The sequence below is a fragment of the Athene cunicularia genome (genome assembly GCF_003259725.1).
Source record: "Athene cunicularia isolate RWA chromosome 9 unlocalized genomic scaffold, athCun1 chr9_part1, whole genome shotgun sequence".
Classification (NCBI taxonomy): domain Eukaryota; kingdom Metazoa; phylum Chordata; class Aves; order Strigiformes; family Strigidae; genus Athene; species Athene cunicularia.
The window spans coordinates 14546172-14559768 of NW_020799110.1; the positions used below are offsets into that span (position 1 = coordinate 14546172).

Sequence of the window (13597 nt, forward strand, 5' to 3'; positions counted from 1 at the left end):
GGGGGGGGGGGGGGGGGGGGGGGGGGGGGGGGGGGAAGGAGGGCAGGCCATCAGCTCATCCAAGAGCTGCTTCTGATGGATTCTGCCTTAATTGCAGGTACCAAGTACCCACGTGTACTTTGTGATAAAGAATCTGGTTTACACCATCGCAGAAGAGGTCTGCATTACCCATACACGTTGGTCACATCTTGGCCCGGTTGTGCTCGTGTGCAAGTAACAGGGCTTTGGTGAGTGCTGCTGCTCTCAGTGGGACTGAGCTGCCCTCCCGGGGCAGGCCAGGCCGTCAGCTGGAAATACAGGTCAGGGCAGACATTCCAACAGTCTGAACACTGTAAGCTGGTACATAACGGGTGCAAACCTTAAGGTTTGAAATCCTATTCTTGGGAAGCAAATTTAAAGCTACAGTAAGTGACTTTAGGAGTCAGAATATCTAAATGCTTACTCTGCCCCTGTTTATTCTCTAGAAGTGACCATGTTTGATACAATAGCTTTCTCCATATTGAAAAATTAGCATCACCACATTGGACTGAATCAAGAGTTCAACTTTCTTGTGAAAAGATGCTATTAATCTTGATTCAGGCTCTTAGAAGAGTAAATATCCCACAACTGACAACCCAGTTGCCTACTAAGGAGAGGAGATAGTTGGGAAAGGCACACTGCAACATCCAGTTAGCACAACTCAACAGGTATCTTTGGCTATGCATCAGTTCTAATTAATTATTCCTGTATAAATCTTTCCACAGACAGCATCCTATTCCCTTCTTCACTCTCAGTCTCTCTGGATTTCATGAAAGCTCACACTTGAGAATGCATATAACTGTAAAATAACTTTCATTCCTTTATTCAAACTTCACATATACAGTGGACAAAAAGACATTTTAAAATAGATCCATAACTATATGGATTTTTGCAACATATCAAATTCAGATCAAAATTAAGATATACACTGTATTCCATAACCAAGCTAAAGTTTAACTGTATACTTCATTTGTGTAATAAAACCCAGGAACTACTCTGAATAGTGGAACATTCACCAGTCAAATTCTACCAAGCAGGAAGTTGTTTACAGCAGTTTGGAGGTTCAGAATCCCTCTTTACAGGGGCTTATACAACCACGCTGTAAACAAGTATTTGAATTAGGCAGTTTCCCTTCTGTTCTTCCAAACAGCCTTCATTTTACAAAAGCAGCTGCTGTAAGTTGCAATGGATACAGGAAGATTTAGACCAGTGGTTTTCAGTATGCAGGCCACCAACCCCAAATAATAGATCATCAGCAGTTACCTTATATAAAGAACAGCCAGAGCTTAAAACTCAGCTCATCTTCACAGTCCTGATGGGGATTTGCGCATAGCTGAGTGTTTTTCCTCAGGTGCTAGTAGCACAAGCACTCTTCACACAACTGGAAAGGACCACAAATTTGAGACAAGAGCCAGAAGAGTGACAGTGGATGTGATTAAGAGAAAAGTTGGAAGGAACTTCTATGTTCTCATGATAAGCCAAAGAGAGCTTCACAAAACATCCAGTCCCAATAGATGAGATAATGACAGTTAAATGCAAAGTTCAAGTTAGCACATTTCCAGTGTAAAAACATTCCCTCCACCAGGTGTTTGTACTGCCTTAGAAATAACTGATTTCAAACACCACTCTTAAAAAATAAGACAGTTCTTCTTGTAAAGACTGTGAAAGTACAGGTCATAATGTACTGAAATCTAGATTAACGGGTCAACATTTTACAAAAAAGTTGTAAGACTTAAATAATCCCTTTTTAAACTGCTTAATACATTGATAAATAGCTTGCATGTCAATCAGATATATGCCGTACCGTTTGGCCCTTGAATCCCAAACCTTTCCATAGGAGATACCACACCTAGAACACTGTCAAATAAATAGTGAAAAAACCAAAAGCTTCTATTTCAAAGCATGAAGAGTAACAGTACGTTACGCAAGATAATCAGCGTTACACATACAGGGAATGCCATTCTGGTTGAACAGATTATGAAGCAGTATTCTCCATGAAATACTAGGCACAAGAATAATCAATTAGACAGGTTTTTCTGCCTAATGGACAAGTCTAAAATTAACATTCTTGGCAATACAACATTGTAACTGATATGATTCTCAATATTTAAGAGCCTTAATTGCAAAAATCATGAAGTGATGTTTATATTTGTGTCTTTGACAAGCAGTTACAGTTCTGGACAGATTTCTTCTATATGGTGTACTCTACTTCCCAGCTGGTCACGAGTAGCGTGTGCTGCATGAGAAAGATTACAAAAAATATTCTTAATTCTTCACACTCATTGAATATTTTCAAAACACACACAAGTATCCTCCTGAAATCATCTTTGCTTCTCCAAAGGTAATGTTCGCCAAGCCATCTCAGCAACATACAAGCTTTTAGTTTGAGAGTGCAGAAACTTCTGAAATAGTTATTTCACCCTCACATTCTGAAGAAATGGCTAACACCACTGTTCAGCCTACCAAGCACTGAATGCTCACCACCCCCGGAACTGTGAGGATTTAACCTAAGAGTTGAGAGCTCAATTTGCAGAACTAACATACAAGATTCCTATTTCCATACAAGAAACACAAGCAAGCATACTACTTCTTGGGTCAAATTTCAACTCCAGATGAGACACTTTAAACCAACAAGCTTATAAATGTAGGAGCAGTCTGCTGTGTTTTTCAGGAAGTCATTAAACTCATGGTTTTGAGCCAAAGAACAGTAAAAAATTAGAGAAAGCTCCTTCTCTGTAATGCTTTTCATATAAGAAGCCCACTGTGTGTGTGTGTGTATATATATATATATATATTTGTGTGTGTGTATATGCACCTGAAAATTCAATGGCATAAAGCAAAGTTCAAAGGAAACCACGTCCAGATTATAATCATCTTTAAAAAAGGCCACTTAGGCTTGGGCAGGAGTTAGACTTGGTAACAAGTGCAGTTTAACAAGTGAACAACATAGCTAACAAGCAGAACCAATTTGTGTATGCTCCCAGCCTTCTCACTGAAGTCATCCTTAGGGTGACACTCAACGTGGCTAAGGAAACATGGTGTATTCTGGGTCTACCAAAGGCCAGGAGGGCACACCCAGTCAGCTGACAGCTAAACTGATGAGCAGCCTCTGAGCAGGGTTCTGACAGCAATGGATGCCAAATGAACCATAAGGAGAGAACAATAGTTTTACTGCTTGTCAATTAAACTGCTATAGATCACACCCTTGTATCTGATACTTTTGTGTAGCAGAAGTAAAGACAGGTCTGCACTGAAATCATTGTGCTTAAAATCTACCTACATCTTGCCTTCAGTGATTTCAAAGAGAATTTCTAAAGGAAAAATGCTTATGGAGAGGAACAAAGGTCACTTTTGCTGGCATTTATGTCATTTGTGGAGTCATAAATAGGGAGTAACCAGAGAAATTCCAGAGAACCTGAAATAAGCAATCCTAATGTAGAATATTACAACTTTAACTTTCTTTTCCACCAAAACACTTGGCTGCTAGAATCCATACGCATGCAATAAGGTACAGCTATTTGAGGCAAGAAGGGAATGACCCATTCATTTAAAACACTTGGTAGCCCACAATGAAGACGGGGGCAAAAATACACAAACAGTTCTCACCATTACTGATTGGACTGGCCATCTTCACTTCAATCAGCAAGAAATCTCAGTCTGTAACCAAGAAGTGCAACTTATATTAGCAGACCTGGTGGTATCTGACCGAAGCCGCCTTAAAAACCTGTCCTAAGACTAGCCCCTTCTTCAAAAGGTGAGCGTAGAGATTAGAATAGTACTGTTAGTTTTGCTCAAAAACAAAACAGACATGATTAGAGGGTAGAAAGGAACATTGGATAAGAAAAAAAATAATCACAGAGCCTTGAAGGACAAAAAAAATTACAAGTAAGAAGGTCTCAAATTGCCTGAAAAACAACCCAGGAGCCAGTGGAGCCCTAGAATCACAACGGACCACTAATAAATGCCTCTTATGTGCCATCTTTACCCGGAATGATGATCAGTACTACAGAAGTCATGTTATTCCTCTGAAATAAAAAGACGCTGCATGCCAGCTCTCACTTAAGTACTGTCTCAGACATAGTAGGTGAGTGGCAGCCACATCACCAGATGAACTCTATTACTTCGGAAGAACTGAAGTTGAATGGAAGAAATTATCAAAATGTAGCTACAATATAACAGAGCACGACAGCTATTTCCTATGCAGTTAAAAGCAAACATCAGAGCTCTTAAGTCAGTTTAACAGAGTGAAGCCAAAATAAGCTATCACAGAAATCAGCTCCTACATCACCCAATACTCTAAGAAACCCCTCTTTTTTGCTTTCTAAGAAAGCACTCTAAAACACAATAATTTGAAGTTGAAGAGCTCTTCGAAAGCTATCCAGATGAAAAATCTTTCCACAGTTTTACAGTCCTAACAGGGAAATCTCACTAACAAGAATATTGATAGTATTTTGATCCACTTCTGTGAAGGAAACAACCAAACTGAAATACTGTTTTAAATACCCAATTGCTTAATAGGACCAAAAGCACAGACTAGGAAGACACTTGAGTAGCGAGTGTTAAAACGAGCTGAGAAACATTCTGTAGCCCTAATATCTGTTTAACTAACATTTATGAATAAGGAGATTCTTCTGTGCCCTCAAAATACAGATGAGAGAGTGATCAAGAGATGTCATCTCAAAAAGTTACTTCAGTAAAACTTTGACATTACTTTAACACAGCTATGTTGCTGAACATTCATCATCTCACTGTAGGAATTCCTTAAGACATGGACAATGGCAGAAGACAGGTTTATTAATAGTTTTGTCCATATTCCATCATCCTTTGACCAACACTGCCACAAAGAATCACACTTGATCAGTCTGAGGGCATTCAATCCACCTGCTGCTACAAAAGGGAGACAAGTACTTAATTTCAGAAGAACTGATCAAGTAGAGAGACCAAAAGCTATGACAGTTGATAGAGAAATTAAGTGATAATGAAACATCAAGGTTTAAGCAGAATGATACAAAACAAAAGTCAGAACTACATCAAGTTAACGGAAAGTATTTCAGTATGTCATGGTGTGGAGGTGAACCAGTTAGTTGATGGGTTGATAAACTTGCAGTTATGTTTATGGAATCTATTGGCCATGAGCAGTCTAAAATTGATAATTACCAGTTGTGGCTCTGAAGCTGGTTATGAGGCAAGGTGGAATGGACTTCAACACTAGAGATGGAAAAATGCTGCAAAGGTGTGCCTTCTTTCCACTGGCGAATGCAGCTGGGGAGCGGAGTTGCCTCTGTTTTACAGCAGAGTGCAGAGAGATGGCAGCTTCAAGCCATGGAGAAAGGTCATAAGGTTGCCTATTGGAGCCCTCCTTTCCCCTGGAGAGTGAAGGTCTAGTAAATAGCCATTATAAGGCATACGTTAATTTGCTGGATAAGTCAATCCATTAATGGGTCTCAGACACATACCAAATGACCCTTTTAGAGAAATTACGAAGGAGTTAGTCCTCCTGTAATAAATAATGGGACTAAAATGTGCAATCCACAGAACTTAAAAAAATACACAGCTTTGCAAGTCACCTTTTTATTGTGTGGAATTTAAAGTAATTTTAGAATTTCTAGTTCACATGGTTTGAGAAGCAAATGTGAACCAAGTTAAACCCATGCAGCATCTTCCCAAGTCTGCAGACTGTAATAATATCTCACAGCTTTGCCAGGCAACAGATGAATGAGGCTTACAGGCTTCATTGCCACTAGTCTCATGAACAACAGATATCTAATTTTTTTTTAATGCCAAAAACTTGTTCAAAGTGCTGTTACACACAGGTGGGTAGTGAACAGCTGTAATTATTCACCAGAAGGCCACCAAAAAAATCAAAAGACTTATTATACATTCTACCCTTTTTACCCAGAGAAAAGCTTTAGGATGAAAGAGAAAGTGTTAGCCTCTATAGTTGTATGAGTTTCCTATCAAGAGAGAGCCCTGAAGCAAGTTTCAGAAACAGCTCCCAGGTAAAAGTCCCAGACTTTCTTCCAGTAGCTGCACTAAAAGCAACACTGAGGTCCTTTTCCCATTGCTATAGAAATAAACATTACTGCTTAAGGACAAGTCCTAACAGCAGTTCTACATTACAGTAAAAGAGGCAGAAGTTCTTCCTTAGGAAGTCAGATACACTCCTCTCAACAGGGAGGAAGCATTCACGCTAGGTTCCCATGGCTGGCTACAGGTTGGTTTGGGAGCAGAATGAGAACTGAACCCCAACATAAGGCCAGGCTCTCCTGTGTGGCTGCAGCTTCCAGTGTTCTGTACAAGACAACTGTTCCTTTAAAAGGGATGCTGGCAACTTTACCACCAAGAGTCAGTTATGCTGGGGAAATACTATGAAGCAGAGGGGTTTGATTTTCTGTTATGTCACAACAAAAGCCCACATGCTATTTGCTATCAGAAATACTGATGGTTTTGGTACCTATCTGCTACAACTCTACCTATCAAGCCAACATGCAGTACTGCACACTGTTACAGACATACTGTACCCTTTCTATTCATTCTCACACTTGAGTGTATTCATTTCCCAACAGCTCAAAGGACCATCAGTCTTAAACATGCTTTTTTTAATTAATCAGTAGCTCACCATGTTCAGTAGATTCTGTATTCATTGTTTCTACATCTGCAGCATCATGCATCTCTTCATCCTCATCATCATCCTCTTCTTCACCATGCAGTTCTTTTGCAATTAGCTGTCTTGCCAGTTTGATGTTCCGTCCTTCATTGTAGTGCATTTTTCTCTTCATTTCAAACTGTTTCTTTTTCTCTGTGGACAAAAAATGCAAATATTTATTTCTTCCCTTTTAAAAAAAATCAACTTATTTCCTCTTCAGAGAGGCGCTAGTATTTCCTAGGTCAAATTTATTACTACCTTGAAAGTACATTGATTACATAATCAAGCAATCACTGAATTAAAATTATTTTCTTCAAGCAGTGGAGTGGAGTTTTAAATGAGTCTGACTTACAAAAAGGCTAGTAATTAATGGACTAGAATGGCTAAAGCGCTTTTGAAAGGAAGAAAAGTAAGAACAAGTCTGAACAAAGAGATGATCTAGTAACAGCATATGAAACTCTAAAGTTTCACAAGCCTTGTTTCTAAGTAAAAACTGAAATATTCTGGTGGGATAGGAGATGAACTTTTGCAGATGTTTGACTTGACTCCTGGCTAGCTACCAAAAGCCAGTTATGAGAGATATATTTACCACATGTAGAAGAAAATATTTTCCACTTTCCCCACGGCCTGAAGCCTAACTTTGCTCCATATATTAAACATTCGTGGGTCTAGCAGTAACACGTTATAATTAAACTTTGTTTACTGGCAGCCCCAACACTGTTTTTTTTCCCCTTTAGAATAGTAAGGTTACACACTCAAAGTTGGAGCCAGGAAAGATAGGAGACAACAGCTAGATAACACAAGCCTGAAACCTTAGAAATGTTATTGTTTGACTCAAAATGTTCCGGCCCAAGCTAACACAAAATAACATCTCTACTGAAGATGCAGTTTGCTTCAGAACAAATGTAGATTTCCTGATGGATCCATCTACCAGCTGCTTTGAACAACAACAGAAATATCATCTGTATGTTTGCAAGCAACACTCAGCATCTTAATTGCAGCAGTATTCATTGAATTGTTAAGTCTACCTGAAATATGTTCAGATTAAGCATTACTCCCTCACCCCAAAACCAAAGACCTTATTTGAGAATAGTTTTAAGATAAATTCCCACACCTTAAGCTTGTATACAAGGGGACAACCAGTAACAGAAATTCCTGTTTATATATAGATCCTGAACAGTTTGGATTAGAAACAAACAGCCCATTTGTCCAGTCTTTGACTTCATTTGTCCAGTCTTTTACTTACCCTTCAAAGACTATTTATGTCCATTTTAAAATCACAACATTTTCTGATAGTACTTTTTCTTCACAAATATTTCTTACTGAAAATCTGAAACTAATTGTAGGAAAAACAAGCAAAGAAAACAACTCATACCTACCTCGTTCTTCAGGTGTTAATTCCTCATCCTCTTCCTCCTCCTCACTGCTTTCCTCTTGCTTTGCTAAAATCTTGGGTCCTTTACCTTCAGCTGCAGCTGCCAGTCTACATAAATAATGCAATACAAAATGCTGAAACAGCAAGTCTTCCACTGTTTAAAATACATGAAATTTCAGAACACTCATGCAAACTGCTTTGTTCATAATTTCTGCTGTATTTATGCGTGCTAACAACCTGCAAGAGGTTTAAAGTACCAGTGGCACTACCAAATACCAAAAACTACTTAATTTGAAAACAGCAAAAGTTTGACTTATGAAGAAACAAACACCACCTTTCCATAAAGAAAAACTACTCCGGGAAAGAGAAAACCATCATAGAAAATTGACTAAATTTTAAGATAATACTTACTTTTTACTCAACACATCTGCTTTTAAGGGCTCATTTGATTCTGAATCGCTCACTGCATCCTCATCATCTTCTCCTACCATACTGGAAGGGCAAACAAAAAAGTAGTCTTTATCAATAATTTGCTGCTTAAAATTTGCTTGATAACACAGTCAAAACCCTATAACACTCAATTAAAAGGCTCCTTTAATACTTAAACTTTCCGAATCTAACTTCAATATTGATATGACAACTGTCTTATAGTACACAGATGTTAACTAAAAAAAAAATTTAAATCAATACAAGTCAGACTTATTTATTCCATTCAAAACCTAAAGCCTGATAGACATAAGCCTTATAAAAATTGACTTTGTCCTTTTTGACAGTTCTCCTTGATTGCTATAAGCCTTTATTTAGAAGCTTTGTAAATCTGAGTAAGTAGCATATATCCCCCAGGCCTGCATAATCTGTCAGGCAATCAGCTATAATAATACTACATCATCCAAAAAGTCTATTTTTCTGTAGAACTACTATGCCACCTGGCATCACTTGGACAGCAGTTTAGCAAGCCTACCTGTGATAAGGAGTACTTGGCTCATCTATTTTCATCAAGCCATAATCTTTGCCTGCTGGGTGGTATGTAGCTATGATGTTCATTTCATCCCACTTCTGGGATTTTTTTCTGAAATAAGAAAACAAAGTTAAATTTTCTTATATTCTAAACACAGTTAGTTCTGTTTGGCCACAGAACAAATGTTTAGAATGTCTTTTGACCTCCACTACATACTAAGCACAAAGTATATTGTTAGGACATACATGCGTGTTCAAAGTATGGCTATTAAATACTGTTCTATATATACTTTAAGTCATGACAAATTTATCAGTGCAACTTAATTTCCCTAACAATTCACAATAGCTAAATAAACTCATAAATAAACAACATGATCATTAATGTATTCTTATACATACATGTATTTCCCTCAAGAGACTACCAGTCTTGTTCAATCACTGTCCCATTAACCATCTGCTCTTGTTACAGATTACTTTAAAATCATTCTTCCTCTTACTACAACCCCCACCACTTTAACAAAACCAAGTAACTTCCACCTCACCTCTGCTTGGTGACCCGCTATGGTTATTAGCAAAACTGTTACATAAACAATACCAACCAACAAATAACTTCCTGCAGTGAAATAAACAGCACTGAACAAGCTGGTTATTAATACTGCTTTTATCATCTTAAATTGGAATAATAAACCAGAATGATTCACTTCTGTAATTAAGCTGAGGGAGTTTCACATTTTACACAGGCACCAGTGATGTTACATTATTTATAGTTTCCTCAGTTAATCAGAGAATGTACCATTTTATGTACATTTGCAGAAACAAAAGCCCATCCAGGCTAACAAAATATGTAAGCCACAAAGAAAGCAACCACCATGTGGCCAGAGGAAGTCACCCGTCCACTGATCTAAAAGTCACAGAAAGGTTTAATCAACAGACACTACCAGGTTCCACATTTTCTCTAAAAAGGTTATTGCAAGCTTCATACCAGGCAGTCTTAAACTAAACCAAAAAAAAAAAAATTAGAATAGTAAAATAACTCCACTATTTAATATTACCTTACACATTAACATCTTTCTGTTGCAAATCATTATTTACAGAAGCAGATGTTACAGGGCTTTGGTTTTTTTGTTTGGGGTTTGCAGAGGGATGGGACAGAACAGACATGGACAGTTGGCTAGAAGACTTTAACTTACCCACTTTTATTTAAACACAGACCATTCCTATAACAAATTTGAAAAATATGTTCAATCTCAGTAACACAACTGCTCTTGAGCAGAATGCTATCTGTAAAACAAAATTCCAAACACAATCCACACATTTACAGAGAGCACTGCATAATGCAATGGGGAAAAAAATGAAGGTATAAATAAGCAGATGCTCAATCCTACACGCCACAGACATACTCCAGAAACAAATAAAAATTAAGTGAGCTTAATCCCCTTAGCATATAGCAACCAATGCCAAACTCTCACATTTGAGGCTTCGGATCTATTTAATCATTTTGTTTGAACTGCAACACAAGGATTGCAACCTAAGCAGACAACACGTGAGTCAGATTGCCTGCTCTGGCAGGCTGGAGAATCATGAGCTTCATGATGACAAAGCAAGAGCTCTAGTCTAGGAATGTCAGTTATTCCAACCTATCTATTTAGGAGTCAAAAAATCACCAGTTAAACATCAGCTAAACACCTGCTTAAAGTTCATCTATGACAACCATAAGATGATCATATGGTTATGTAGTGAGTGCGTGAGAATTTTTACTGGCCATAGCAGCAGGACAGTGGTACACAACCCCTGTCAAGAGACAGAACCTCGCTGAAGAATAAATATGACAGATGGGAGAAACGCCCATCACATTCTTTGTGTTCACTGTGCTTGCCCAGAGCACATCAAGGTTTATTGCTCGGGCTCACAACTCAATACCTAATAATAATATTGACAACTTCAGAAGAATCTTTGGCATACACTGCTCCTGAAATTAGACAGCCTGCAGCCAGCCATTCAGTAACTTATAAATACAAGACTGAGGAAGCTTTTAGTGGTTTTGTTCTTCACAAGCATTTCTTTAAACTCAGATTCCAACACTAAAGGTCTTGGCTGTGGAACACCTCCTGAAGCACAATTTAAAATTCAGCTAGGAAAAGAGTTATCATTAGTGGCAAACAGACAAATGTGACTGCAGCCCTCCATGTAAAAAGCTGTCACAGGAGAGTGACTAAGTGCTCTAAGAACCCACACCTCCCTTGACTGTCTCCAATTTAGCATGCTCAGGCATGCCTGAGCAGCATAACATTAATGATGGAGCTTCAGACCATCCTGACGCCCCTTCAGATAGAGAAATAGGAAATCTAATCTTCCTTAGGAAAATTAGGTTTGAAAAACTTCAAAAGTGCTCATTTGTATTCTCTCACATCTTTAAATATACATAATCACTTACTTTGACACCACACCTTGACAGGCAAGAAGTTTCTGGAGCAGTATTACTCAAAGCAACCCCTCTCACACTTTCCTCCCTCCTACCGCAGCAGGCTCTTCTCCTGCCCATTCCAACACAGGTGCTTGCACACACACACTTACATAGTTACTTTCTAAAACATCAGATCCCTCACAGGCTCTTACCAGAGCCTTAAGGCAAGAAGTACTGTACACCAGGAACGCCAAGAACAGATCTACAATTAAACCATGATCTCGACTGTTAGGATAAAGTTCCAGTGGTGTCCCAATTTCACAGGTTTCCCTCTTCCACCGGATTTTCCTTAAGGAAGTTTTCCAGAGAATTTTACCATCACTAACAACACTGCAAAGTCAATAACGATGCAAATACAGGAGAACTCTACTGAACATGGTGCTTTAGAAGATGACAGCTGACACAATGAGCTCTTTCATCTGTAGATATTTTTAAAGGTATTCAGACCTGAATTTCAATACTAGAGATAAGCAGAGAGGCTGGCAGAGCTGCACAAATAAAACAGATACCTGAACTGATACTCTAGTTTTTAATCTTCAAGGAAAATCACAGCTGTACTATTTATCATCCTTTTAGGCACAAAATTGTTTTGCTTAAGTCAGAAGTAACACTGATTTAATGAAGCATTGCTGACCAAAAATAATACCTGCGTACAAACTAACTTTAAATACCCTATACTAATCTTTCCAGGAAATCTTCTAATGCCACCTGCCAGGTTTAGCCAATATCCTTTAACTTGCAAGGCAATTTCAGAATTAATCTAATTGACTTTATTGGTAAACAGGAAACAGAAGCTGGACTCCTGGCCACTGAACTGCTTTGCAAGAAATTACTCAATACTATAACCAATACACCATATACTCAGCTCATCAATTTGCACTCTATTTTCTGATCATTCTTCAAGATGGTACAAAAGAGACTGCAGAAAATTGAGCTACCAACAGCCAGTTTTACTTTATGTCTGATGTGGTAGTAAACATCTTGTGCTACATTATAGTAAAACAATAACAGGAAAAAAAAAAAATCAGAACATTTGCATAGCTCATTGCTACTTGCATTCACCTCCTTCAAAAATGTCATCTCATTCCTTCAGTTACAAAGATCCTTCCCTGGAAAGCAGGAGCACCCAGCACAGGCAATACAGAAAGCTTCTAATTCTTACCTTGCTGACTTCAGACTGTAATCACGACTTAACTAAACAAAAAGGAAAGGAATATTCAATAACACAAAAAAATCCCCCTACATGTCCATTTTATTTTATCATTATTTCTCTCTTTGCAATACTGAGTGCAGTCCTAAATGAAGAAAACCATCAAAAGCAGTTTTATAGAGTTCAGGTCAAACCCTGGTCACACAGTGTGATAGGAGTTTCACAACAACTTTAGACAGCGCAGAGTGGATGCCAACATCAGAAAAAGTGTAAGAATTCTTACTGGTCAAGGACAGCTGCTGGCTGGCTAAGGACCACTTCTTGCATATTTGGCCTAACAGCATGTTCCAATTAAACCAAGATTTTCTTGTCATTCAGAACACAAACCACATGGCCAAGGCATATTCTCAAGTGTAAGATCTTTACAGATGAATCTTGCACAACCAAGAATACATTCTACTTATGTTTCAAGCCAGGAAAGGTCCCCTCCCCAGCAACACGCTTCTGGTTAGAGGAATGAGCTACCTTTGAGAAGACTCAGAGTAAATCTGCCCTGGCAAAGCGTATTTCCCGAATTGCAAACTAGCCTCATAGCAACTGTAAAACCTTCCTGTTGGTCTCTCTGAACGAACACGTAAAGACAATACTGCTTCTGCTAATATTTCACAGACAGCAAAGAATCGCACCAGCTCTTTCAGCTGCGCTCCCGGGAAGAGTCACGACTACAGTTCCCCCGGTCTCCGCACCTCTTCCCCCCGGGCGCAGAGCCCCGGCATCCCCTTTCTCAACACAGACCCTGCCCCAAGAGCTCCTCCAGCCTCAGCCCAGTGCTGCCACTGCCTGAGCCCACCGGCTCCAGGGCCGCCACCGCCCGGGAAGGACCCACCAACCCAGCGCTACCCCCCCTCACCCCATCCCTCAGAAGCGCGAGAGCCCAGCAACCACCAGCGGGAGACGCCGCCCGGCAGACCCCGCTCCGCCGGGATC

The 13597-nt window shown here is 39.1% G+C and overlaps 1 protein-coding gene across 4 annotated transcripts; it reads right to left on the reverse strand.

Annotated features, from left to right (window-relative positions):
• Positions 1–814: 814 nt before the first annotated feature.
• Positions 815–13540, reverse strand: PPP1R2 (protein phosphatase 1 regulatory inhibitor subunit 2). 4 transcript variants are annotated; one of them, XM_026854523.1, is made up of 7 exons: positions 10187–10326; positions 9001–9108; positions 8451–8531; positions 8044–8147; positions 6638–6817; positions 3625–3675; positions 815–2254 (listed from the first exon to the last, which is right to left on the reverse strand). In XM_026854523.1, exons 1-6 carry the CDS (start codon positions 10309–10311, stop codon positions 3671–3673), a joined length of 603 nt encoding a protein of 200 aa, XP_026710324.1. In that variant the 5' UTR covers positions 10312–10326; the 3' UTR covers positions 815–2254; positions 3625–3670. The 4 variants fall into 4 exon arrangements, with proteins under 4 accessions (XP_026710324.1, XP_026710323.1, XP_026710325.1 ...); XM_026854524.1 differs by lacking the exons at positions 815–2254; positions 3625–3675; positions 10187–10326 and adding exons at positions 3695–5384; positions 13521–13540; XM_026854521.1 differs by lacking the exons at positions 815–2254; positions 3625–3675 and adding an exon at positions 3695–5384.
• Positions 13541–13597: the final 57 nt, after the last annotated feature.

Coding starts and splice junctions, on each gene's coding strand:
- PPP1R2 (XM_026854521.1), bottom strand. CDS start 10,311: ATGTGTGGATTGTGTTTGGAATTTTGTTTTACAGATAGCATTCTGCTC. Junction 6,818..8,043: donor ATTAACACCTGAAGAACGAG/GTAGGTATGAGT, acceptor TTTTGTCCACAG/AGAAAAAGAAACAGTTTGAA. Junction 5,385..6,637: donor TACAGAATCTACTGAACATG/GTGAGCTACTGA, acceptor TTCACTCTCCAG/GGGAAAGGAGGGCTCCAATA.